Raw genomic sequence first — 26,857 nt, forward strand, 5'->3', positions numbered from 1 at the left:
GAAGGGCTGTATCAGCTTTTGTTTTACATTTCCTCATTGAACATTTGATATGTCTATGTTAGGGGTACCAATGCAGTCAACACTCTAAATATGAAATATGAAGAAAAACAGACGCACTTCCTGTGCTCTTATTGTGCCAATAAATGTTAGGAAAGATGTAATCAATGATGGAGCAGGAAAGAGAAAGACAGTACAAAGCGGATGTGGAGTGGGTGGTGGAGGTAAGTAAAGAGAAATCAGAGGATGGAGAAGGAGGAGGGATGGAGTTTGTTAGTGGGTTGGGGTTAGGCTGATCGAGTACCACTCCATGCTTGAGTGGTGGGAGGCTGATAATCAGAGCGATGTGGCTCCATGAGTTTAAAAGTTCACCAGCAAGCACCCTCAGCTACACCGTTAATAACGCTATGTAGGATCTGATTACATTATACTGCGGACAATACTGTTACACAGACCTTAAAAGAACAAAAAAACAAAAAAAACATCACATCAGCTGATGAAAGCAGATGGGAACCAATTTTTTTATTCATTGGTGGAACAATAATAATGCTGAAAACAAAGAATTCAGCATATGTGTTGCCACTATGGGGCACCTTTTGTAATAAGAGCTTTGTAGCTAAGCAACAACACAACAATGACAAGTGTTGTACTTTTTACAACAATGGTTAATGATTTTAAACTCTTGAACTTCCATGTTTTCAGTATTGTAGAGTCCTTTGACCATTAGCAGAACAGTGTTTTTAAGAGGGGTTTGGAGTGGGTCCCATGAACAAGGATGCACGTGCACACTGTTCCTCCAATAGTTACACATTGTTCTGTCAATGACAATAGATGCCAGTGGAAAAGTGTGAAGTATGAGAACTTGAAAAGTAGAAATGTGAAATGTAGCAGTCTGAAAGATGGATGTAAACAGGGCATGTTTCACATTCTCCTGATGCTTTGTGAGGAAGGGAAATACATTGAACAATTTTAGTAACCCCAAGGATACAAACAATGTTTTGGGTTAGAAGTAAAAGAAACTTAACTACCTCTATTTTTTTCCATCAAACTCCTTAGGTTACCTTGCATTTCCCCTTGAAGATGCTTTCCATGGTTTGACCAATAGGGGGCTCAAAGACTTCAAGCCTGACATCCTTTAACTTTAATTTGAACACCTCTGAGAATGGAAGGTTATTTACACTTTCAGCAGAAGCCGAACAACTTTTGCAATCATTTTGAAGTCATTTTTCTGGCCACATAAAGAATGCAAATCTAATATTCACTCTCCCTTGGGCTCTCTGTTTTTCTCCACTAGCTTCTGAGGAAAGTATTTGAACTGAATCTTTTGTCTACTTCATGTAAGTTCAATTTATTTAACCCTTTTTGCTTTAATAAAAAAAAAAAATCACAGCGTTCTGTGGCTTAAACAAGGTGGATACGAATCGAAAGATGGAATAAAACAGTGACGTTATGGGCCATATCCCCATCACTACCTCAAATAAATAAATCTAAAAACATCTCCACATCCTTTTCTCAGATTTCACTGAAGTCAAAAATCATTTAGATCACTCCAAAGCTGTGCGACTTGATTAATTTTTAAAACAAACACGAATGGATGTTCACTGTTTCTTTGCATTGACATCCCACCAAAGAGGATCAACAGGTTATAGTGGTTAGAAGTTATAGTGCATAAAAACTATGTGTGCCCATATCAGTGGCACTTTATCCTCCTCCATGGAGATTTATCATCTTTACACCTATATTTAAAGAGGGCTCCTTTGCCTTAGACTGTCTTTCATACTTACTCCCACTCCTTCCTGCGGGCTTGCGGTGTGCTCTGGATTTTGTGAGCCTGGTGAGCCATGATGATGTCCTTCTGCTCCACCAATCCCCCTCTCCGCCGCAGCCCACCATGCGGACTCAGAGACCCTGAACCCTGATCTGACGAGACCTCATCCTGACAACAGGGCACGTCAAAGCTGGCTGCTCGAGGGGGCAGCCCCAGGTACTCCGAGGAGGCGTTAGGGACCTGCAGTGAGCAGGAGCGGGCTCCTTGTGCCAGGCCATGACGGGCAGCGGGGCTGGGCTTCCTCCAGGCCTCAGGCTCGGGGAGGGACAGGGAGGACTGGACATGCGCCTGTCCACTTGGACCACAGCTGGATGGAAAGTGGAGGTTTGGTGTGAGGGAGCGGGTTAGGGACTGGTCTGAACTGGTGTGCATCTTTACAGAGGGTTGGAGTTGGAGGTTTCACCATAATGCTATGAAAAAAACAGAAGAGACTCAGAAAAATGAGGAAAGATGGTACATGTAACATGCATTCATGAAACACTGCTTGGAGAAATTGTACATCTTTCACATCTTGCCTGTCGATCTGTTTGTCTATTTTTAGCAACAAAGGCATCATGGCTCCAGGGAGCACAATGGAGGTAGTTTACCACTTTGAACCACAATGAAATGTCTCAACAAATAGTTCATGTATTTTCAAGAACATGGTAAGTGTATTCATGGTCCCTATAGGGATGAATCCTCAGTTAAAAATATATCACATCTGTGAAATATCTTAACATCTTCTGGACTGATAAGAATAACGTTTAGTTCAGTCTTTCATGGCATCCAAGATATAAATTCCTACAACTTTGGTGATCCATTTGCTTTTTAACAAGCTCCACTGACATGTCAAAATTTCTATTTGTCCAATACTTTTGGACACCTGAAAAACAAATGACATTTTCATGAGTGTAGACATAGCATTTTCTATGCCAGAGAGAGTCTGTTAAATATGGATCAGTAATATATACTAAGGGAAATTGATGTATTTAAAGAATAACTGTATTTTACTTCTGAACAGCAGACAATCCATGTGATCTATGTGATCTACATGATCACCTGAAATTCAGTTGGATCTTAATTGCTAGCTGTGCATAAGGCTGGGAGAACAAAAGCTCTGAACCAGCAGCCATTCCAAAATAGAAATTGTAATTGTACTGGTGAGCAGGATAAGACTGCACAGAAAGTGGTTCTCGTAAAAAAAGCAGTGATGACACATTCAGAGAGGTGAGATTTTTCTGTTTCTAAAAAGCACTGACCACAGCCTGGACTTTTTTGCTTTTGTCTTGCCTCATGAGTCGTTTCCAGAAAACTACTATGTTAAACCATTGCACTGTTGTTATTGCTTGTCCAGCTAAGCGTGTACGTGTGTACGCTGAAACAGACAAATATGTGATGAGATGAGGTGTCAAGGCTGAAAAACAGCAAGTTTGAAGTGAGCCAGTCGGAGAGAGCCAGACGAAACAAGGCTGATTCCACTAAGCTGGAGCTAAAAGGACGATGACTGAGTGTGGGAGAGCTGAAGCAAAAGGCAAAGTGACTCACTCATCAGCAGCAGGGCTCCTCAGACATGAACTGGACACGCTTTGAGTTGAGCTCTGGCCTCAAACCCAGCGCAGCGTTTGTCTGAAAGCCTGGAGAGGCTACAAGGTCAGCGCACACATTTACACTGCTGATGGCTGGGATGCCTCTGATTTTAACCACAGCCATGCAAGTTCAAAAAGACAGGTGATGTCTTGTGTTTTTTTTCTCTGTCTGCCAGTTTTGCACACAGAACTGTGTGGGAAATTAAATGTCAAGGCACATGTACCAAGGAGATGCAAGAAAAGGAGTGGGGGATGATATGCAGGGTGAATGCATGACATAAGGTTAGCAAGTAAATCATTAAAGGCAGCATTGATAAGGTTGCATAGCAGAGAAGCTCAGCATTAAGCTTACAGCATTTAAACTACAGACCATACTTACCAAGGGGTGTCTATACTGTAGGCTATCTGCATAATCCGTTAAAGTTGAGACACTTATGATGCTCCCCCATTTTAAATTAGAATATAAGCTCATGGCTTTAATTAATTTAGCCATTGTAAAGCCTGCGGGAACAACAAGCATTAGCTGCAGGTCTGCCATCGTTCAGGAAATACATAAACTAGCCTTTCAGCAGGTAACTCTCATTAGGATGCTGTTTCCTCCCTTTTGTAGAGTTAAAGTATTTATCGCACAAACAGATAAAACATGACAAAAAGCCAAGGAGAAGCAGTCACAAGTACAACTAGATTAACAAAATGCTAAAGATGTTCACCACAGATTGTGGATTATTGCAGCGGGCGCGTCAGGAAACAGAAAGAAAAAAAAGATTTCAATTAGCTGATGGAATGATTAATACATTTGACAGCTTTACCTTGAGGGTCCGTGCGCTCCTTCATCGTCATTGAGTCTCGTTCAGGTGTGGATCCTTAAACCAGCCCCTCTCTCCCTCTCACTCAGTCCAAGTTTAGAGGTTCGAGGAGAAATTCGCGAGGATTCCTTGGGTGCTGGTTGCCGCTGTTTGGCTATAAATACCGCGGGGTGGCTTGCAGCCAGGGGAGTGTGGCTCACATGAACGTAAACAGGCATGGGGACAAGAGCGAGCAGGCATGGAAATAATCCCAATCATATTCCATGGCAGGCTGCGGTGATATGAGTCACTTTAAGTAGGTCACCATGAATGGCTGATGTCCTTCAAACTTCATCGGAAGAGTTAATTGAATCCTCAACGGCTGCTGCTGCTGATTTACCTGTGCAGAAATATACAGGCTTTGAAATGCAACAGGTCCGTTCATTTGTTACAGTGGTGTGCTGTGATTTGAACTAATGGAGTCCAGTGTATTTACCACTAGATGGTGGACTAAAGCCACATACCTGACACTCGGCAGGTTCAGTGAATCAGCCACTGTGATGACATCAGAGAATTATAAGTAATAATAGTCATTATAAGTTATAGGCTAAGTAGCTAATTTCTGCTGATTAAAGAAAAAAAGATTAAACTTTGATATTAAAATATCCGTGTGCTAAGTCATGATAATGATATAAATACAATTAGAGAAAAATTCTGAATTATAATTAAAGTTCAAATTGTGCGCTTAAAGGCCAATGTATGACTTTGAAACATGATATAGGTCATGATTAAAAGATACAAAGGCACATTTATGATATTAAATATGTAAAACAATAAGATATAAGGCCGAACTTGTGAGTAATTATAAGACACAAACTCAAAATTTGAACATATGAGATAAAAAGTCACATGAGAATTATCTCATAATCTCCTAATTCTGAATTTTAGTCTCTTTATTGGGATAAGCATGATGATTTTTTTATTATCTCAAAGACTAACTTTTCATCTTTCCTTTACACAGAAAGTGCATATGTTGACAAACACTTTAATAGTTGAATTTCTACCTCATATCTAACTCACAGTCACAGTATAAGTTGTGTTTGCGACAATATTTAAAATGTATAAAAAACCTGGCCATGCGGAATGGCTCCTCTTATTTTTTTTCAATAGCTTATATATGTGTTGTTAGATTTAAATACTTTTGCATAGGCTGTACATCATGTTGGAGGTCATGCGATCTTAAAATGTTTATAATATGAAAACAATATTCTAATTTAACTGGAGAACAAGGACAAAGGAACAAAACTTAATATAGATATAAAGTACAAATACTGAAATCATTTTGAAGTTACATACCTGAGCTATTTTGTTGAATTCTGTCAATGTAAAAAGCACCTGTTCAGCAATTTTATCTATTGAAGGAAAGTGGGAAGGGTAAAAGTTAAATGTTGATGTCTTTGAATGATTTCGTAAATTATCAAAAGATCTTTTTTTATCTCAGTTTTGCAAGTTGACCCAAATGCTATAAGAAGCACACTCATGAAGCTCTAGGTCAAAGGAAGTTTATTATGAGAGAAAAGAGTATAGAGGAAGGATAGTAAAAAAAAACAACCGCCGGAATAGAAAGAGGATGAGACAAGCTGCAAAGTGGTCTGGAAGCTGAAGAATAAAGGGCCAAACAGGCGCTGAACAGGATACCTCAGGTGGTGCTCTGAAGGTCAATCCAGTCTCTAGCTACACAGGTGGATGGCTCTGGAGGCCAATAAGGGGCTGCTCATGAGGTTCGCATTGTGTTTCTACTGACGATTTAGCCATGGTCAACAAGAACAGGAAACGCACGCAGCATCACAGGAACAAAAGCCCCCTGACTGAGTGGCAGATGTGGGATGGCTGGGAGTACAGGGCAGAAATGGTGGATGGCTGTAATGGCACAAGGACAAGCAGGCAGGTGGGTTAGCAGGCAGGCGAACAACAAGGCAGGCAGATGACTTGTACATGTACTCATCAACTGCTGGGTTGATGAGTACATGTACAGCAGGGGAGCAGGTTCAGTAGGTGTGCATGATTAGAAGGGATGCAGGAGCCAGGAGAGTGAGGGAGGGATTCCCCCACCCACACCACAGATACAGAGGGGGATGGGTGCTGCATACATGTACGGTATATGGAGGAAACAAACGTACAAATTAATTCCTAAAATAAGATGCTGGAGCAGGTTAAGAAAAGATAACTTTATAAGTTGCTCATTAGCACTTACTGTTGAGACAGTAATAGGACATTTATGCTAGCCAATAAAAAAAAAGATATACTAAAGAAGTATCAAACGTGTATATACTTAATACATGTAAGAAATGTTCCTCCAGGACTATGATGCTCCATAGAACAACAAAGACAAATATGAGACAACACAGACTAAACTAACACTACATACACCTCCACAAGACAACAAAGAGTGCACATGGACATGGGGCCGTATAAAACTACTCGGACAATGAGAGTTGGCCAATTTGTTATATTTTAGCCAAAAGATGGATCCATTAAATAGATAAAAACTGCTGTCAATAGGCTGCTGTAGACAGAGAGCTGAAGAGCCAAGGAGAGAAAAAAAGTGTTCTCTGTGATTAATACAGAGCCACGATGTTCCATGTACTTAATTAAAAGGTCGGCCGTGTTCATCTTAAGCAATCCCGTTATTCCCTTAGCTCAATACAAGCAGAGGGACTGAGCACAGTGCAGAAACCATCTGTAGCCACCTACACTGAGAAGTCAATTAAGACTTCAAATCCACGCACGTTTCGCGTTCAGTATTTCTGTCTAAATGTCCGTATCTTAGTCTTACTTAGATGTCATCACACAAAGTCCCCTGAACTTTGTCTGTTTTGTGGACGGATACAGTCTAGTTACTGCTGACCTGAGGAAACGTTTAGTTATCTCTGCAGTATCTCTAGCTGTTAGTGTCCTACATGTCTCTGAACATTTTATAACAAAGAGAACACTGATTATTTTTTTCTGATGCACTCTTCCCATATTGTTTGAATTCAATATGGATTTATGTAATCTAGCAGAATCATCTCAGTGCGGAAATAATTGCCATCTTATCCTCTAGGCACATGGCCAAGTGGATGCATGAAGAGGAGATGCAAAGCAGAGAAACGGCTGCCATGAAAAGACAAAAACGGACATTAAACCACCAGGTGAATGTGTATGTGTAGGGGGATGAGCATGCTGTTTGGGGTATGAGACAGTTGGTAGTAAATGGTTGGAAAATCAAATGTGGTCTGGCATGAGAGACTCCCCTGAGGGCAAACATCAGGCTCGCTTTGTATGCTTGCTGGTTCACATTTTACAGACTCCTGCTTGCTGTTATGCTGTGGCTTCTATTTCAATCTAAAGGTGTTCCAAGGTCAGATTTATTAATAATCTGTAGACTCAAGAGTACTGAGACAAGTCTTTATCCATCTATGAGAGGTATTAACGGCTGCAGAGGTGAGGTGCAAGTTAAATGAATCTCTCTTTAACTCATATTGATGTTAATTATTCTGCAGAACAGCCAAGGCAACTAAAGTGGAGTCTTTAGACGAGTATGGAGAGCTAGCTTTACCTTGACACCAGACAACAGGAGAAATACTACGCTAAGAGAAAGAGAAAGGGAAAAGTATTTTCAATGGACTTTGGAGTTGTTGACTTTTACCTTTAGTTTGTCTGAGTGTCTTTCTGACTTGGTGTGAAGTTTTCAGTTCTACTTCAATGGATAACACTACAACTTAAAACAGGATTTTAGCTTTTTTGGTCATTTCTGGTATAAATATTTAACAAAATGATGAAAAGAATTGTCTTACAGAATGTGATAGGCCCAACTCTAAGTCAATTTAAGGGCTACATATGTAAATGAAAAAGAGTGGACAACTTTGTCTCCATGATCGCTCTGTCTAAAATGTCAAACATCTGCAAAAAGACATTTTAATCACCAAGAGTCAATTTATTTTCATTTTCTAAAATGCAAAGGACATAACAGGATTTGAGAATAAATCCAAAATTGAGTGCACAAAAATGTTTCACTGCAAGCGACTATGTACAAGAATGAAATCAACAAATCTTTACAGAATTCAACAGGTACTGCATCAATATTTAGAGTCAACTCCTTGAACCTAATAATGTAGACTAGACTGGACTTAGAGTCATTTGTACTGTAGCTCATTTTGTAACACAGCAGGTGAATTATTTTACATTTTTAGTGAATTAAAAGTGCTGAATTAAAAGTTTGCATTAGTGCATAAAGGACCACTGTATGCTTTTTGTTATTTAGTCATTCATGGTTAAAATCTCTTTGAAGGAATGCTATTTGACCCCCAAACAGGCATTCTAGCATGAACGTGTCCCCTCTATTTATTAACCAAAGCTAGCTAACCACAAATACATTGGCTAGCAATTACAGTTTGATTGTACCATCATTATTAAATTCATATGAACATCTGTGCTAGTAAGAATATCAGGTATCAATAGTAAGCCTTGCATTATATTCTTGCAGCACAAGGAATAGTGGCCACAAACAGTTGGTGAGATATTTTTGGTAAGCAGGTTACCTGTAAGGAACTCTCTGTTCAACAACTTATACAGAAACACCACTTCAGTCTGGCTGTAAAATGTTCAGATAAAATTTTCAAATTAGGGCTGGGTGTAATGGACACATCCTCATAAAGATTGTTGTATTACTGTTTTTTTTACAGTGTTTGGGCCATGGTATACCTGCTTTATTAAACAGGGTGGGTTGTTGCTACCATGACAGTTCAATAATGACAACAGCAGTTAAGAAAACCTTTTCTAAAAAAATGTTTTACACATGTAATATATACGGTGGCTGGTAGGGGTCAAACACTCAGCAACTGATGAAACAACATACATTTAGGTAAATGCACAGAATATATAGAAATGCTGCACATTCAAAAGCAAATGCAAACTACCACAACAAATGCAAAGGCTGAAACGCGCTGCAAAGACACAAACGCGCTGCAAAAGAGGCCTTCAGGCCTGGAGCACTTCCGTTTAAGGCTGAACTTGCAGCGTTTCTGTGTTTGCTGTTGTTTTCTGGTTGTGTGTTTTTTGACTTAAGTTTTGTTTCTGTACTTGCAGTGCGTTTGATGCTTATGCAGTTGTTTTGCCTATTTGCAGCGCGTTTGTTTCTTTTGCAGCTTTTGCATTGGTTGTGGTAGTTTGCGTTTGCTTTTGAATGTGCAGCGTTTCTATATATGCTGCGCGTTTTTCTAAATGTATGTCGTTTAATCAGTTTGCTGAGCGTTTGACCTCTACCTGCCACCGTAAATATGTTGTAAGAAATTAACTTTTGCCCAATTTGCCCAAGTGATGCGCCAGGATAAAGAGAAATTGTGAGTGATGAAGGATATTTACACACCTTGATCATCACTGTTGATGCAATACTCACCCAGCCCTACTTTAACTCCATGAAGATTTGGGACTGACCCCCTCTTCTCCCAGAATCAGTCCATGAAACAACACTGCATTTTGGAGGAATTATGCCTCTACTGAATACAAGATACAATGGATTTGAAAGCTATAATTCAGGTCAACACTATGCGTGCTATAGAAGAGAAGCCAAAAACACTTACTATCAGTTTAAAGTAAATCAAGTATGAAACTGACCATTTCTCAGAACACAGATGAAATTAAATACATGACTTACATAGTTATTATTCTTTTTTTTCAAACCTTCAGTAGGGAATAACGAAAGTGCTCTGGTCAATCCTGTAAAAAAATAATTTATACACACCCCTGTCATCTGACAGGCGGGTTTGTCACAAAATTGTTGACAGCTGTTTTTCTTATTGATGGTCCTCCACCCATTTACTGCGCTGCTCCTCACCCTCATCTCCGTCTGTTGGAAGTATTAGTTGTCATTTGTTAAAGGGGAGGCAGACAGGCAGTACGACTGTGGAACAGGCTGGGCCTGCTAAAGGCTCTGCCACCTCTCCCTCCAACTCTGTCCATGTTCCTTTCTCTGGGCTGTAGCAGATGGTAGAAGACTTATAGGCCCCCTGAGGAAAACAGAAAATCAAGTCATTCTCTTTTTTACTCTTAGGGATGTTTGAATGTCTTACTGTGAAATGGAAAATCTCCTTTTTTTAGATCAATGGAAATGATCAAAAACAGTAGGGACCACTTTAAGAAGTAAGTTTGGGTATTTTCTTAAATATTTTATGTATTCAGTTGAAGAATTCCATTAAACAACCAACCAGGAATGAAATGATTCACTAAAAAGTAAAGCTGGGTACAGCTTATTCCTCTGTGCAATGGAGCTCCACCGTTCTCCAAAAACACAGCGAAGAGCCAAGATGTTGCAACGGATGACACATTCCCTTATTCCAATGAACTGCAATTTATTTTGAGTCAGTCTCAGTCCCACACATACCTGTATCCTGGTGCCAGAAATACTGTCAATAGTGTTTAAATCTGCAGCTGAGAAAGTCCCACACGAACCTTCCATTTTTTCCCTAACAACTTCAGAGCCCAGTAGAGCCCTGCGACCACTGGCTTCAGTATTAAAATGAGAATTGACCGTTTAACTATCAGATTGTTGTTGTTCATAAAAATATAGAACTGTCCTAGCATTATCATTTACTTTCACATTATATCAAGAAAGACCATACCATGCTCCAGCTGTAGCCTCCGACGAGGAAGATGCTGTCATCCAGAACAGCACAGCCCGGGCCGCTGCGACCCTCCAGGATGGGCGTCTGTAGTATGTTCCACTGGTCGGCTTTTGGATCATAACACTCCACCAACATTACGTCAAGATGGGAGAAACCTTTAAAAGAGGAAGAAAAAATATCTTTAAAGGTTTCTCCCAAAGCCTGTGTGAACTACTTCGGAAAGGGATTGTTCTATTGCATGTAGTCTCGCACTCCAACTTTAATGTTATGAATGTAGTGTATTTTTTGAAGCTAACAGGCCTTCTCTTTGTTTTTAGCATGTCCTGTGTTATACAGCCAGTTTGTCTTTAATTGTGATAAATCAGTAGAATAGCCACATGGTAGTCACTGTATAAAGTATGTGGATGTAGAAACTTCAACAACTTGATGATACAGAGACTGTTCTTTCTTTCCCTTTTCCTCTCAGGACCTCAGAAGCCTGTTTCATTTCATCTACTAGTGTTTGCTTTTCCCTGTTACCTCAACACTTCTTGAATCTGAGGGCAAAGAGTTTTATTGACATAACATATTTGTTTTATCAGTAATCAATGCGCATTTTTCAAAAGTGAATGTACACCCAACCAGCAGTAGAGTAGTGAAGAAACATTCCAAAATAAATCAAGTGTGCACACACACACACACACACACACACACACACACACACACACACACACACACACACACACTAATTAAAAGCTTGGAGAAAAAAAGGAAAAAATACCTTTGAAGGTAGATATACAGTTAACACCAAGCAAAGGTTGTGGCCGTGAAAAGCCAACTAGAGTTAGCAAATGATACACACACCATGTTCAGTAAATAAATGTAAACTTGAATTCAAACTAAAATAAATTAAATATTCTGGTGGTTTCTTTTCAAATGCCAGCATGTATTATTGGAGATTAAACATAAATTCCCCTCATGTAACGGCAATTCTATTGTTTGTTCTTGTCTTTGTTCCGTTTTCTGCCTTTCATAATGAAGCGTGACCATGGTTCTTTTGTGTACTAAAAAAAGGGTCATTGACACTTAATGGCAGCATTTCTTTACATACAGTTTTGAAAACGTATATTAATGATCAATCTTGACCAGTTTTCTGTGCATTTCGCTGAATTGCTCGAGTACTAACCTTTCAAATGGTTTCCACCAATAGCATACAGGCGGTCATTCATTCCAGCAAGGGCATGAATGGCACGCTTTGTGTTCATATCCTGTTTCCTCGCCCACACATCCATTACGGGATCATAACAGTAGAGCCAGGACACATACTCGCCATTGTGCACTCCTCCTGCAACATGTTTACACAGAACTATGCCTCAATATACTGTATCAAACTTTATATAATCTGTAGGCAGACACACACGCATGGAGATATATATTACCAACATATTACTCATTTCACTTATTAATAATAAGCTTACTGATTTTACAGAGACATTTGTTGGCTCTTTCTTTGTATTTCTGATGTTTTTTTTAAACAATTAAATGCAGTGCATGAAAATGAATGTCTACGTCCCAAAGACTTCTATTAAACACAGGTTCTACTCAGGGCTCCATGCCTTTGTTTCCTTCCTTTGGTTTGAAATTGTGATGACTGGCACATTATAATAGTTACGTCATTAAGATCACCGATGATTCAGTGAAGTCAGATTTTCAAAGAGGAGGATTTAAGTTGATACTGTGTTGGTGTGATGAGTCTTTAATTTGAATGTCAATAAAATAAAATAATTAATTTATCTTCTATCTCTTGTCATCTGCTCGTGGTTTTGCTTTAAGTACATGTATAGCCAATGCTAAAGGCAATGTTAGCTCCATAGCACAGTCAGAATGTGTGTGTGTGTGTGTGTGTGGGGGGGGGGGGTATTGAGCTTCTGCTACTTAAATTTGTATTTCTTACAATCGATACTAAATCTGAAAAGACTATAAAAGTCATTTTTAAGGAAGAATTTAACTCTAGCAGGAGCCCCAGATAAATACAAACCGTCTGCATATTTCATGACAAAGAAGTGGAGATCAGAAGTGAGAAAGGTTCTCTCCTAACCTGATATGTAGATCTTGCCATTGTGCACTGCTCCTGCATGTGCCGCCAGAGGCTGTGGCAGAGACGACACGTAGTTCCACTCGTTAGTCTCCAGGTTGTAGGACTCCACGCTGGAGAGGTAGCCACTCTCGTTCCTACCACCAATCACATACAGGTGCTTTTCCAGGCGGCAGGCAAAGAAACTGGCTCTCCTGAGGAAGCAAGTATCAACCAGACAACATCATTAATCCAGCAATGACAAGATGTAGTTGGTGATTTTCCACAGTTTGTGTGAAAAGAGGAAAGGATTGATATGAATTTGTTAACTGATTATGTCAAGTTGATATCTTGAGCACTTGTTTAATGCTAATTTATTTGATGCTGGAATGCGTGTACCGACTTACTAGAAAAAGGAAGAGCATTATACAATGTTTTTTATGCAAACAAATGAAACAAATTTTTATTTAAATGTATTACCAACCAAAAGTCAAGAAAGAAATGCAGTCCTATGGGTGTAATAAAGTCCTACAGTGTTTTTGTGGTATGTTCATATTTCCTTTTCACAACCCTAAACACACAATTCTGCACTGAACCACAAACAGACTTACCTCTCCTGCATAGGAGGCAACTGTATCCAACTGTTGAATCTGGGATCATAGCGGCTGACAAAATTAGTGCTGTGTTTTCCTGCAAATCAGATCAAAACAAAGACATGGATGATTCAGATTATTCAGTTTTGGGGTTTTGGAGTCTTTACGGTGTGATTAAATTTAGGCGGATTAAGGCAGTACTCAGTTCTTATTGTACTATCTGCCAAAAGTTGTGTAACATAGAGTGCAAAGGAATTTCACTGATGTGATTCTGCAGGTCTCCCTCTAATGTAAAACTTCACAACCAACATGGGATGATTTGCGTTGTTATTATTTGCTGGTTTCCACCACCCTATGGGCAAAAAGATGAGCGCTTTTATCATGTAGGATAATCTATTAAAACAATCATTAATGATCCATCATAAGATGTTTTGGTGTTTGCTCAGAGAAAATATGACAGATTCTACTGCATGCCGTTCTCTAATATAATGTTTGTTTTATAGGAACAAAAGGATAGCATCAGATTCTTGCTCGTTTACAGTCTTTGTTTCCTACTACTGCTGTGTGTGTTGCCACTATTTTCCCAAAAGCACTCTTAACTCTTCCACAAATGTTTCAGTGTTAATAACAGTTATTTTTCTGGGCCAATTATGGATAAGTGTTGATTGAAGTGTTGTTTGTCCACTCGAAGCTGATCTGGCTCTGTTATGAGTGTTTAAAACTATCTGAAAGTGTTACATTATCTCTGATGGGTTTGAACCTACAACAACTCTGGCTCAGAGCATTCTCTCAGCCGTGTAAATGTGACAAATGTGCCGTTTGAAATCACTGGGAAGATGGACTTTCAGTCTGTGGAGGTGCTACTGTACCGTTGGGGTTCCACTGGTCCTCTCCGCCCATTAGCAGCAGGAAGTTCTCCACCTCCACCACGCAGTGATGAGCGCTGTTGTAAGGCATTACTGATAGAGACACAAAAATGAAAGGTGTCACTCAAACACTAAAACATGTGAATGAAACATTAGAAATACATGGCTACCGTAATTCCCATTAAATTTATCCTTGTATCACCACACGTTGGAGTGGGCAACGGGCGGCCCGGGGGCCACATGCGGCCCCCATCAATCCTCAACGTGGCCCTCAGGTAATTTTTTACATATCAATTAATTGGAAAACATGACAAAATCTGCCATGAAATCATGAAAACCAGAAATATGTCCATAATAATATTTGATCACTGGTAGGAATGTTGAGTTAAATTTGAGACATAATTGACTGTAATCGTTTTTGTATCCTACAATTTGGCCCCCTGGCAGTGAGCATTAAACAAATGTGGCCCTTGCTGTGACCAAAGTTGCCCAGCCCTGCGTTAGTGTGTTTGTTAAAACCATACTAGCAGATTAATAATACTTTACTGAAGTGCAACAAGTACAACATGAACTGATTCTTTTTCATGGCTTTAGACCATTTCACCATTACAGAATGTCACAATTAAAAAACACAATTCAACAATGTATTAATTTGTCCATAAATTCATAAAGCCACTGTCTCTCATCTGTGGATTAACAATCAATTACATCTTCAGTCTTTTCTTGCAACAAATAAACAGAAAAAACAACAATATACAGTATATGGGTTGGGATTGTTTTGCCAATAGATCAGTAAAAAACACTTCTGCTGCCTCTCTATGTTGCATACAAATTATGGTAGTTTTTTTCACCGTACTACTGTCTATACTAACCATTAGCAGATCAATAATACTTTACTTAAGTGCAACATGAACTGTTTCTATTTCATGGCTTTAGATCATTTCACCATTACAGGATGTCCTCTCCCAGTAGATCATTAAAATGCACTTCTGCTGCCTCTCTATGTGGCATACAAATGGTAGTTGTAGTTGTTTTTTTTTAGCGTCACACATTTTAGCTGCACATTTTGGTATTAGTATCCAGAGGAATTATGGTCTGTTTAAGTTGTTTAGACCCCTGGGAACTCAGAAGGCACTTAAGAGGTTCCAGACTCATTCTCATTTGGTCTGGTGATGTCAGGCCCTGAGCGGACTTTACAGTACATACCATAACATGAACCTGAACCTGATACTGGAAAATTCTGGTTGTAAAATATAAACATAAATGTTGTTCTTAAATGAACTTTAAGGATACACAAACAAACAAAAAGGATTGACACATGTAGGACTGCTTCTCAACTACACCTGCAGAAATACAATACTGTTAAGGTTATACAGATACACGTCCTCTGGACAATTATTATTAGTAATATTAAAATCAGGTTTTTATTTAATAAACATCCAAAAAATATGAGCTTAACATTCTAATAAGCAATGTTTGTACTGGCAGGGATTATCATGTGGTGACTAATTTCATTCTGCCGTGCTGAGTGTCCTATTGAATAACACAGAGCTTCTCCTACTACATGTTAATGTCAAGATTGATTTAATTGTACCATGCGCTCATCACTACACAACATGCTTGATACAGTGACAAACATCTTTTTCACAATTGTCAATGTGAGCCAGTTTTATAGAATATAGTTCTACTGCTGATCATTTTGGTTTTGAAACCTCTCATTCATCTATTTACTGGAAGAGACTTCTTAAGGGGAATGAAGCCTGTTGACTCTCAAAGTGGAGCAAATGAAAATACAAGGCAGAGTAAAAACGTTTCTCTATGTTAGTCTCAATACTACCATCTATCTATCTATCTATCTATCTATCTATCTATCTATCTATCTATATATATATATATATATATATGTATATATCTGTGTCTATCCTGCTTTGACAGAGAAAGACAATGCAGAGACAAAAAGGAAAATAACATAATAAACATCAACAGTCAGGCCAAACAGAGAGTAGTCTATAAAATTCAAACAAAAACGCAAGAACAGGATGCCAACGCAAAGAAGAACAAGAAAAAATGTAAATTAAAAAAGAAACATTAGGCAGGTGTCAAAGGCAGTAAAAGTAAAACAGCAATACAATTAAAGAAATAAATAAAAGAATAAAATCAATAAAAATGAGGATAAGATTATGAGAGAAAGATGACATTCACAGGAAAAAAAAAGAAGAAAGATAATAAGGGATGGATAAAAGATAGATCATTAATATCTCTTTTAGATTTGAGTCTCAACTTTGGAACACCCAGAAGGACCTGAGGATCTAAGGTCACGAGATGGCTCATAAGGGAATCAGCATTTCCCAAATGTAATTCAAGCTTTAAATGTAATCAGTAAAAACTTAAAATCAATTCTAAAACGCACAGTGAGCCAGTGAAGGGAATCATGGATAGGACAGGAGTGATGTTATCTCTTAGAAACCAGTAAAGAAGCCGTTGTGCTTCATTCTGGACCAGTCGGAGGCAAGAGAGGGATTTCTTAGAGACACATGAAAGGAGGGAGTTGTGTAGTCCAATCAAGAAAAGATCCATGAATGAATAATGAATAACTAGATGTGTTAGCACAAGTTAGCATAAACAGCTACGAGCCCAGACCTGCAGAGGGGACCCTTGTGGAGGATTTTCCTCTTGTGTATGTTTTTCTGCTCCCCTCCACTCCTCCATCTTCTCTTGCTGAAGTGACCCCATTGAGATGTAGAGAAATGGTCTTAGGTGACAGTCATAATGAACATGATCGTGTTCACTCAATAAATCTCAGGCCCGGTGCTTTTTGAGCACAAATCAGTGGAATGTTAAAGCCCACCTGTCTGTCTCCATCAGTCATTTCCACTGTCACCTCCCCAACGCCTGATGGATCGCAGTTGCTGCAAAATTAGACAGCCTTGAATCTCATTTCTTTCCAATTGGCCTCTCCCTGCAATCTCACTCTGGCTGGCTGACATGTGCCGGTCCTCCATGGGAGGGGAGTCTCAGATAGGAACTAATACTACATACCCTAAACACAGCTTTATCTCAAACGAGGGGATTAGGTTGCCTGCCTCCAGTGCACCTCAAAGACGAGTGCCATATGACTGCCAAATTCCCTTACATGCTATTTACATTATCATTCAGTCAGCAGTATATAGGACATGGATGGGCGGCTTTTTATTTGATGTCTACTGACTTGTACTCGTACTAAGAATCATCTTATACACATGTGAAAAGGAGATTATTGCTTTACAGCATGTCACAGGCGGAGTGCTGTGGGAGGATTTAGAACACTTGGCCTACCTCTACAGGTGTTACAGTTACACTGGTAAAAAAAAAAGTAGGATAAGTGGCAGTTTATAATGACTAAAACTACTGAAAATGATTTAAAAAATATCAATTATTTTTTTCCTTCTACAATGTGTAAGACTACTCACCCAACCCCCTCCTGTCTAAATCTCCCAAAAAACCCCAGGAGTGAACAGCCGTAGGAGGTCTGAATGAATACGTCCTCTGCGAGATGGACACCATCACTCCAGTCTACAGTGAGCTCTAGGGCTCACTAGAGGGAGTCAGAAACCTCTGCATAGAGGCAGAGTCAGGGTTGGTTGAATGACTCCACAGCTAATGCACCACTGCTGCTCTATCTCTGACGTGCCTTTAACAACCATTACAATTGCATCCCACTGAGCAGAATTCCTTTGTTCTATGCCATGCTGCGTAGATGATGTCCATTTACGATAGGGAGAGTGTAATATCAGAATGGTTTACAGAAGAAAAGGAGGAGTAGAGTGAAGCATTGTGGCTGAGCCTGTGCCTGCCTTTGTCTTGTGTTCGTCCACGCTGCTGTGGGTACACTAGATGGCAAACTTTACACTGGAATCACCGAGCAGCAGATATATCTGACACAGCCAGAGAGGGATCAGATTCTCCCCAAATTGTGTTGATGAATGTCTTAATCAAAGGCTGTCCCTCTCAGGTTTCGCCTCATTGAAAAGTTATGATTGAATGTTAATAATCTTCATTCCACATCCATTGTGTGGAGGCTACATCAGATGGTCACTGATGTGTTAAGGGGATGATTTTGCAGTTTTGTCCTTCCACTTGGACACGGACCATTTGAGTGTTAACTTTTTAGTTTTGAGCGATGGAAATCCCTGTTGACCTTTTGCTTGTCGCAGTTTATACCCATGAGAGTGAGTTAAATGAGAAACTGACAATACAGACTCCAGGGTCTCAGGCTGTCGTGTAAGCATGGTTCCTTTAGTAAAATGCAACTAAACATAAGCTAAAAAATGACTACCATGAAATATTGTTACTCAAACAGAGATAGATACAAGGTCCACACATTTTGCTGAGTGTATGACTCTTTAAATCCGAAATAAAAAAAATACAGAGAGTTGACAGAGAAACTCATGCCATCAAGTGAGAATTTAACCTGCACAGTGGCACTGACAAAAAACAGACCTATGGCTAATATGTATGAATGAAGGGACCCAGCTGAGATATGGCTACAACCGAAATAAAAGGACAAAAAACTCAATATATCCGGCAATGATGATGCAAGGCACAAAAAAGGTCTCCCATTAGCTCTTGTTTGACCTTTGCAATATGGCAACAATATAGTGGTGAGCATCAAAAGGTCAGGGAAGACAGAGAGAAAAGAGAGCATAGTGCATAGAGGAGAGTGCTGGGATGTCTGTGTCCTTCAATTATTTTGTCTTATAGCCAATAGAAATAGATAGAAAATAAAAACTATGACAATGTCCATTCAATATGACATCATGGAATCAATATTGTGACTGAAGCCCTCGTAGAAATCCCTACAGTAAATAGCGTCTTTATGGTTTTTATTTCTATCCTCAGTCATTCAAAACACAATATATTTGATTTGTAATTTTTCTATCAGCATTTCAGTTTTCTATCAGTATCTATTCTAATTGCAGTTGCTGTGTTCACCAACCCAATCAATCTCTTTTTTTTGTCATCCATCCATCCATCCATTATCTATATTGCTTTTCCTGTTCGGGGTCAGGGGGGGCTGGCGCCAATCCCAGCTGTCATTGGGCGAGAGTCAGGGTACACCCTGAACTGGTCGCCAGTCAATCACAGGGCTTTATTCAACACAATCTATTTTAATGCTTATATTCAATATGTATTTTTTGTCTGTATGGGGTATTTCAATGTCATGTACTGATAAAACGAGTAAAATAATCAAGCTACATTTAAAAACTATTGAGGAAACCTTGTATTCATCATTGTTCCATCTCTGCCACAATAGATCATTAGATTCCAGTAAATCTCATCATGCATCCTGCCAGCATATTTCAGCAAAAACAAGGGAAACCGGGCATGAAGCTCCACAGTGCTGTGAAGTCACGCTCTGATTAAAAACTTATATTAAAAGTGATAGTGATACATTATTACCTAAAGGATTTAGGGAACTCCTTCCCCTCATTTTCTGTGGAAATTAACCTGTGTTAAAGTCATCCATAGGAACAACTTTGTCTCATCATAAAAAGCCACTAACATAAGATGCCCCAGGAAAAAAAAGAAGCAGAGCTTTTGCTACTCACTTGTGAGGATCTTCCATGTCTTTTTCTCGTCGTCATAGTACTGGACTAAATTGCTTGGAAGACGATCAGGTCCAGGAGGCAAACCACCCACCAGTAACAGCAATCTCTTATTGGAACGAATTCTGTAATGTCAAAAGTGTGGGTGTATGGACAAGTGTTAGGAAACAGAGAACAAAACAGGTATTAAGACTTGAAGTAAAACAGCAAAGGCAAAAATAAGCACAACCCAAACTTGTACCATTAATTTCTTAATTGACATAATAGCTTAGAAATTACAAGCATTTTTTTCACTGTGGAATACTACATTTCTTAATTAAATAACCTGTGAATTAAACAATAGAAACAATATCAGCTTATGTCTGGGTACAACTTCTTAACTTTAGACTACTGATTCTGCAATTTGTGGCTTTGTATGTCATGATTAACAAAAAATAGCTAAACTGCGTACTTATGCCTTTGATGTGTTACTGAACGGTTATGATACTCCAAAGACATCTTTTCAATTAGCTGTTAAACGATGAGGGTCATGCATTGTGCCATGCTGGAGGCCAAAAGCACAATTGAGTAGATAAACCTGCCTATACAATGTCTCTATTTCATTGGCTGCAGTGATTCATGTGACATGAATAGAAATTCCCAGAGATATATCCTGCTGTTTGTATTTGATATGCAAGCCAAAAGCTGAACACTTTACTGTACATTAATGACCATTGTCTGGCTCCTAATGGATTGCAGAGCAAATCCACCAATTAATCACAATATGCAGTCGAAAAAATATTAAGAGTAGCTGGCCTTTATATTCAGCCACTTCCACCTTTTATCCTTTTTCACTTTTTTATGCTTGAAAAAATCCCCGTCGTCTCGGTACATTCTCCCTGCTACTGGCCCACTGTGAAGTGTTTTGGGGTTATTCATATGCAAATGAGCCCCTGGACATAGATAATAGTGATTAATTGAGAGAGGAGAGAAACTGTGGCATGTGAAACTAATTATGAGGATTCCTTATTCTTTGCTCATTTAGGACAGCATGTAGGAATAGATATGTAATTGGGATAATGTAGGAATAGTTACAAGTAAAAAGAAAATCACTTAAAGATCTTTTTGTATGACTTTCAATTTGAAATGATCTGCTCTTAATATTAAAATGTTAAATTCCCTGCATAAATCTATTAATGCCATCACTGCTCAGAAGAAATTTCAGGCTTGACTGCACAGTCAACCCTGTAAACAAAACCTGACAACATCCCCGTCAATCAATCAACACACTAACAACGCCCGACTATTCACCAGCTCCTTAAAGTGCTGATCAGGACAAACATGGAAGTAGCCTACATGCAGCTAGGCCTATTTTGTGAGTAGAACTTGCTTAATAAACCTGAATGCTGACAGCATTGCCACATTGAATCTTATTTGATAAGCTACATCTTATCAAATATATACGCACACGCCCAGATGTGTTAAAATCCTTCTGTTGCTATAGTTTATTTTCATTATAACATGAATTGCTTGTGTATCATTAAACTTAATCCAGGATTGTAATGTAAGTACCATGTCATTCTGGGAACAAATGAATTACAGCATTTCAAATTCTATTCATCAGAGTTGCCACACATCAAAAGCATAACCTTTTGATCTAATTTGCTGCATCTTGTCTACACTGATTAGAGAGCAATTACACAGATGTGTGAGGAAATAAAGATAGCATTTCCCTCCACTAAAACATAAGGTACCTTGTAATTATGGATACAGTGTAGCATAGAGTGGATCAAGCCCCTTGACATCTGGCATTCTATAAAAGGGAAACCCCAAAAATCCTCATTAAGTGGACCTCTAACCTCACAGCTCTGATTGACCACCTACACGGTCCAGATTACACAGGCGGTGGGACCAGTACTTGAGCGAGTGGGCAATACTTAAGTCGGCGATTTGTTTAAATTTAACAAGTGGGAGGCATTTAATCGCCCTCCATCCACTCTCTAGCAGCTCATTACTGTTTGCATGTGTGTGAACTTGTGTCTGTGTGTTTCTCTTTTTGTATCTGTGTGTGTTTGTCTCATCCTCACCTGCTGGCCGTAGTCTGCCTGCAGTGCTGCCTGAAGGGCATGAGGTGGTAGTTCATGGCATCCAGGAGTAGTTTCTGGCACACAGGGTCACTCCTCATGAAGTCAACGGACTGCACCCTCTCGACCAGCTCTGGAGCAGGTATGAGGGCGAAGCGCAGCCTCTTCATAAGGTCCGGGGCATAGTGCATGCGAGTCTCCCTGTCATGCTCTAGCCACAGGACTGACATCTGGAACAGAGCCAGTTCTGACTCCACTGGAGGTGGCAGAGCATCCAGCATAGCACACATCTCCTCAAAGTTCAGCAGCAGCACGTCCTCCACAAGGTACTTGTTGGCCAGCTTCTTGGTCTCATCCAGTCCATGGAGTGCGGCAATCTTGCAGATCTGCTTGTAGTTCTGAACAGAGATCTGGTCATTGAGGAACTGCACACTGAGCTTGGTAATCTGAGGGATGTTGAGGATCTTGCTGACTGACAGCACCTCTTCCACTGTGTCTAGGGAAAGAGTCACGTTGGCAGTGTACAGGTACTCCAGCACTAGCCTTAGTCCAATGGAGGAGCAACCCTGGAGTACTAGGTTATTGATGGGCCTGGCGCTGGGGGTCACCAGCTTGTCATCAGGAGAGGATGAGGGGGTTCCACTGCTGCCCTGGTCCCCTTTGCTCCCCTCGTTGTTGATGACATTATGGGAAGAGAAGAGAGATCTGAAATACTGGGAGCAGGATGCCAGCACAGCTTTGTGGCAGTGGAACTGCTGTCCCTGGGCAGTGAGAGTCACATCACAGAACAGCTGTTTTCTCCATAAGAGGTTGAGCCCGTGCAGCAGGGTGTCACTGTGTGTTGGGTCAAAGGTGGATGTTCTATCACCCGATCTGGACATGACTTCCTGACTGTGAACGCCACCTAGGTAACAAATAAACCATGCAAGCCATTTACCTCAGGTCATTTATTTGCACAACACACGCAGCCTATAGTTGATTTCGGTCTGCTATTAAAACGAAAAACGATTTCTCGAGTAAGTTATTGAACAGCTCTCCAGTCCGTCCAGCGGGGGGGGAAACCATCATGCCATGCCTGCCGGCGTATATCTACATCCAACACGGCTTCAGTCGCTTTCAACTTTGAGCTCTGGTCGTACAGCAACAAACAAAAACGCAGTAGTTCCCACAGCGTGCCACTCTTATTCATTCTTCACCCGACAGCGAGATGATTTGAATGGAGACTGGCTGAGGGTTTTTTCGGGGCGCTGTGAAAACAAAAAAAAAAAAACGCGGACACTTGGAGATGCTGCGGCGCTTTCTCTCCTCGCTAAACGCGGCTGAAGTTGTCGGATGAGGAAAAAGAAAAACAGCCGCTGCGTTGGACGGAGAACATGCAGCATTCAGACAACACTTCTCCCTTCTCCTATCGCGCTGCACTCCCCCACAACGAGGACATTACACATCACACAGATTTACGGAGTCATACAAAAGCAATTAGTTTGTCTCCGAGCCGCCAGCAGCACTACGGATGCGTTTCGCTTTTTCAGCCTAACCTGAGTTAAGCGGACGTGAGTATCGACATACAGCTTAATAACTGAAATGCAGCTTTCGGTAAAGTTAAATGTAAACTGCATATCTATTGTTTTCTTAAGCAGTACAAAAGCTATTTCTACGAGTGTAAACTTGATACAAGCGTGCTGTAACGTTGTCGCCAGATTCACTAAAAGCGCCTGTCACAACTAAATGATGTGAGCAGCTCGCCTGAGAAGGAGCCAAACTTACCTGACTTCAGCTCTTGACAAAAAAAGAAAAGTAAAGCTTCAGGTTCCCAATAATCTCACTTGATTTGTCCTTTGTTCTTCCCTTTTTAAGAAGTGTCCTTTTCCTTTAAAGTCTATGGTCGGTGATGTCTCAAAATAACCATTGATTCCAACTCAGAAAGTCACTATTTCAGGTTATTTGTTGACGTTGATCATTTGTTCTTCTGAATTAACAAGAAGTGTGTGAGTGTGAGAGGGAGCTGTGCTTTCTGCAAGAGAAGAAGAAGAAGAAATATACGTGTGACAAATTATGCTACCAAGAAACAACACATCATTATCCTTGGGCCTGGGGCTCAGTGAGTCGTAACGAGAGTAATAGGAAATCCACGGTTGGGGAGAGAAACGGTCGTGCATGGCCGGTGGAGAGAGACCATGCAGGGGTATGGATGCTGGAGAGACTCGCAAAATTATGGCTCAAGGCTATTGTAAAAACTGTCGAGCGTAAATGACTGCGATTTCAAACATCTATGGAAGAAAGAAAAGAGAAAGGGGGAGAAAAACCGAGTCTTTCCCTCGCTGTTATAGAGAGAACCGTCAAGTTTTAGTGCGCATTGCTAATTAGTCAATTTCTCTCTGCCTTCACAGCCCGACGACTTTGCTGCTGAGCTGAAACTGCTAATTTCTGGGACCAGCCTTTTTTTGGCTGTGAACTGGATGGATGAATGGCTTGTCTCGCACAAATGACAAAAAGCCCCTGCCTTAATCTCCATCGCCAAAATAACCCCTCATCTCATTCTGCTCCTGCTAGTCCTTCAAAAGAAGGTGCTTTACACAACACACACAAGTTTTGCATCTGTATCAATAATAAAATACACACTTTAGTGTCCCTGCATTGTCTATTTTGTTGAATTAAAACATAATCAAAATCCTATGTGACAAAAGCATCCTGCCACATACACAATGAAGCACATCACAAGCACAAAGGTGATGTGAAGTTACAGAGGAACAAGCAGAAAAATAAAGTCTGACATAACATGCAGTGTTTCATGTGCTATTACCTGATAAGTGCATTGTATCACAACCTGGGGTCTAGCTGCAGGCCGGAAAACACAAAGGGGAGAAACCTAATACAACATCCATCAGTGCACATAGTGTGTTGTATGTCTAAGTCCTATTTAGATATTCAGAATTCATACACACTTTCACCTCCACGGACCCAAGGCACATAAGGCTGGCCTTAACCCATTAAAACAAGGTGATCGGTGCATCACACAGTGAAAATAAGACTCCTTGTTGTCTTGTATGATTTCCTGTCATAATACAATAAGGGACATTTAAATTAAACCCCCTTAGCTATGCCCAGCTCCTGCTTGATCCTAGAGGTGTGGATATCTTCCACGTACATTTAAAAACCTGTTAACTGAGGCTTCTAATCTTGTTATCTTAATTAGGGGGAGCATCCTTCCTGTGACCCTGTACATAAGTAATCATGGATTGTAATCCTAATCATTAACAGGTTGACACCGAACATTTGCAGGTTAAGAATAAAGAAAAACAAAGTTCTTGCAAATCCAATCAAAGCTGATATAAACTACATATTAGGACAGAATAAACTGTCAATTAAATAAAGAGCTCAATTAGAGTTTAAAAAAAAAAAGACTTGCATATAGGACTCCCATGGGACGAGAAGTGACAGTTACCTCACAAGTTGTGAAATGACAGATAGGGATAAATGGGTTTGTTCATGTACTATGAAAAAGAGCAACACCATGCTACCGTCAAGCAATAACAGGCCACATATAGGTAGCATTTATTATAGATGGAACCAGAACAGAGTTTGATGTTTGAGTGCTTGACAAGCACGCAGCCTGCATATCCCCCACTTGTAGTTAAACTGAGCAAATACTTTCTACATGAACTCTGGAAAATGACTGATGAGAATTTTAAATATTTACTGCCAGAAAACTATAACAGTGTGTTCTTAAAATGCTTTTTGAATCCACTAAGAAAACAGTTTGCATTGTTGGATACTATTCTCCTTGTGTTGCCTCACTTTCAAAGCACTTGACACTGCAAAGCATTACAGTAAACCACTGTATTTCACTTTAGAGTTGCATACTGTTATCTGGACTAGCGCTCAGTTAGCACTACATTACCCAGGTCTCGAGCGTGCTGTTCTAATGCAATAAAATGACCATTTCCAACTCTTTCAGCTCTTTGTAGCAACTCAGTCTCCTGAGGCCACTGGTCTTCAGATTGCAGGGCGTTTATGGTTGTAAGTTGTTGCAGTGTGCAGAGGGAGGGAGGAAGGGTGGAGGGGAGGAAGGGTGGATGGGAGGAAGGGAGGGGGGTCATCAGATAAGAGAAGAATTTCTAGACTAATTAAACCCTTTGAGACAAAGAATCACACCACAGTGATTTACAACTCTCTGTACCAGTTAACTCAACTCATATTTATCTGTCATATTACCCTGATATCATTTCTACCTCTATTAGTAAAAAATCAAAATTAGCAGGCATAGTAGAGTAATTAACAACAGGTACATAAGATTTAAACATTTCAGTTATGAGTTACAGAGTTTTCAAAAAGAAAGCGGCCAAAAATGTACAGCGAGACCTCATAAATGGATTCATTTTAATCCAGTTATATGGTAAAAGAGTCTCCTTTTTACTACCTTTTAAATGCTAACCGTATAGCATGGATCTCCATGTTTAAATACATAAAACAAATATGAACATGACAAACTGTAGACATTTCTGTGGCTTTAGATGTCTGTTTAAAGAGGGAACATTTAATCTAGTCAGTGCAACGGAACAAAACAAAATGAGAAGCTCCAAACTTGTGAATAGCAAAAGTCTACCAGGCATAATTCCTTTTGCTGGCTGCTGCAGAGGGGTATGCTAAGATAGAAAGTATTATTTTCCTAAATGGAAGGTGTCAGATGGTCACGGAAATGTGATCGGCTGTTCAAGATCACTGCTTCCCATCTGCAATTTGTGACGTGTGAAAGATTCAGCCCAAATGTGCTCACCAAGCGTAAATCCTCAGCACTTTCTCTTATCGTGGAAAAGCAAGATAACCAGCTGTTTACAGATCAGAGAACATATCATATTAATA

General features: G+C 39.9%; 2 protein-coding genes across 3 annotated transcripts in view; both read right to left on the reverse strand.

Moving 5' to 3' along the window:
- LOC132979228 (voltage-dependent R-type calcium channel subunit alpha-1E-like) overlaps window positions 1-2,222 on the reverse strand; it is a 61,278-nt gene extending 59,056 nt beyond the window's left edge. The window contains exon 1 of the mRNA XM_061044846.1: window positions 1,782-2,222. Coding sequence (XP_060900829.1) covers window positions 1,782-2,197 — 416 coding nt within the window. The 5' untranslated portion in view covers window positions 2,198-2,222. The remainder of the gene's footprint in view (window positions 1-1,781) is intronic.
- A 7,241-nt stretch (window positions 2,223-9,463) lies between these two features.
- Window positions 9,464-24,948, reverse strand: klhl14 (kelch-like family member 14). Of its 2 annotated transcripts, XM_061044847.1 has the most exons (9): window positions 23,762-24,948; window positions 22,001-22,901; window positions 19,938-20,059; window positions 14,353-14,442; window positions 13,502-13,580; window positions 12,915-13,105; window positions 12,003-12,161; window positions 10,835-10,992; window positions 9,464-10,222 (listed from the first exon to the last, which is right to left on the reverse strand). In XM_061044847.1, the coding sequence occupies exons 2-9, from the start codon at window positions 22,876-22,878 to the stop codon at window positions 10,082-10,084; spliced, it is 1,818 nt and encodes a 605-aa protein (XP_060900830.1). In that variant the 5' UTR covers window positions 22,879-22,901; window positions 23,762-24,948; the 3' UTR covers window positions 9,464-10,081. The 2 variants fall into 2 exon arrangements, with proteins under 2 accessions (XP_060900830.1, XP_060900831.1); XM_061044848.1 differs by lacking the exon at window positions 23,762-24,948 and having other exon boundaries at window positions 22,001-23,726.
- Between the last annotated feature and the right edge of the window lie 1,909 nt (window positions 24,949-26,857).

This window comes from Labrus mixtus, chromosome 8 (assembly GCF_963584025.1).
Source record: "Labrus mixtus chromosome 8, fLabMix1.1, whole genome shotgun sequence".
In the NCBI taxonomy this organism is placed as follows: domain Eukaryota; kingdom Metazoa; phylum Chordata; class Actinopteri; order Labriformes; family Labridae; genus Labrus; species Labrus mixtus.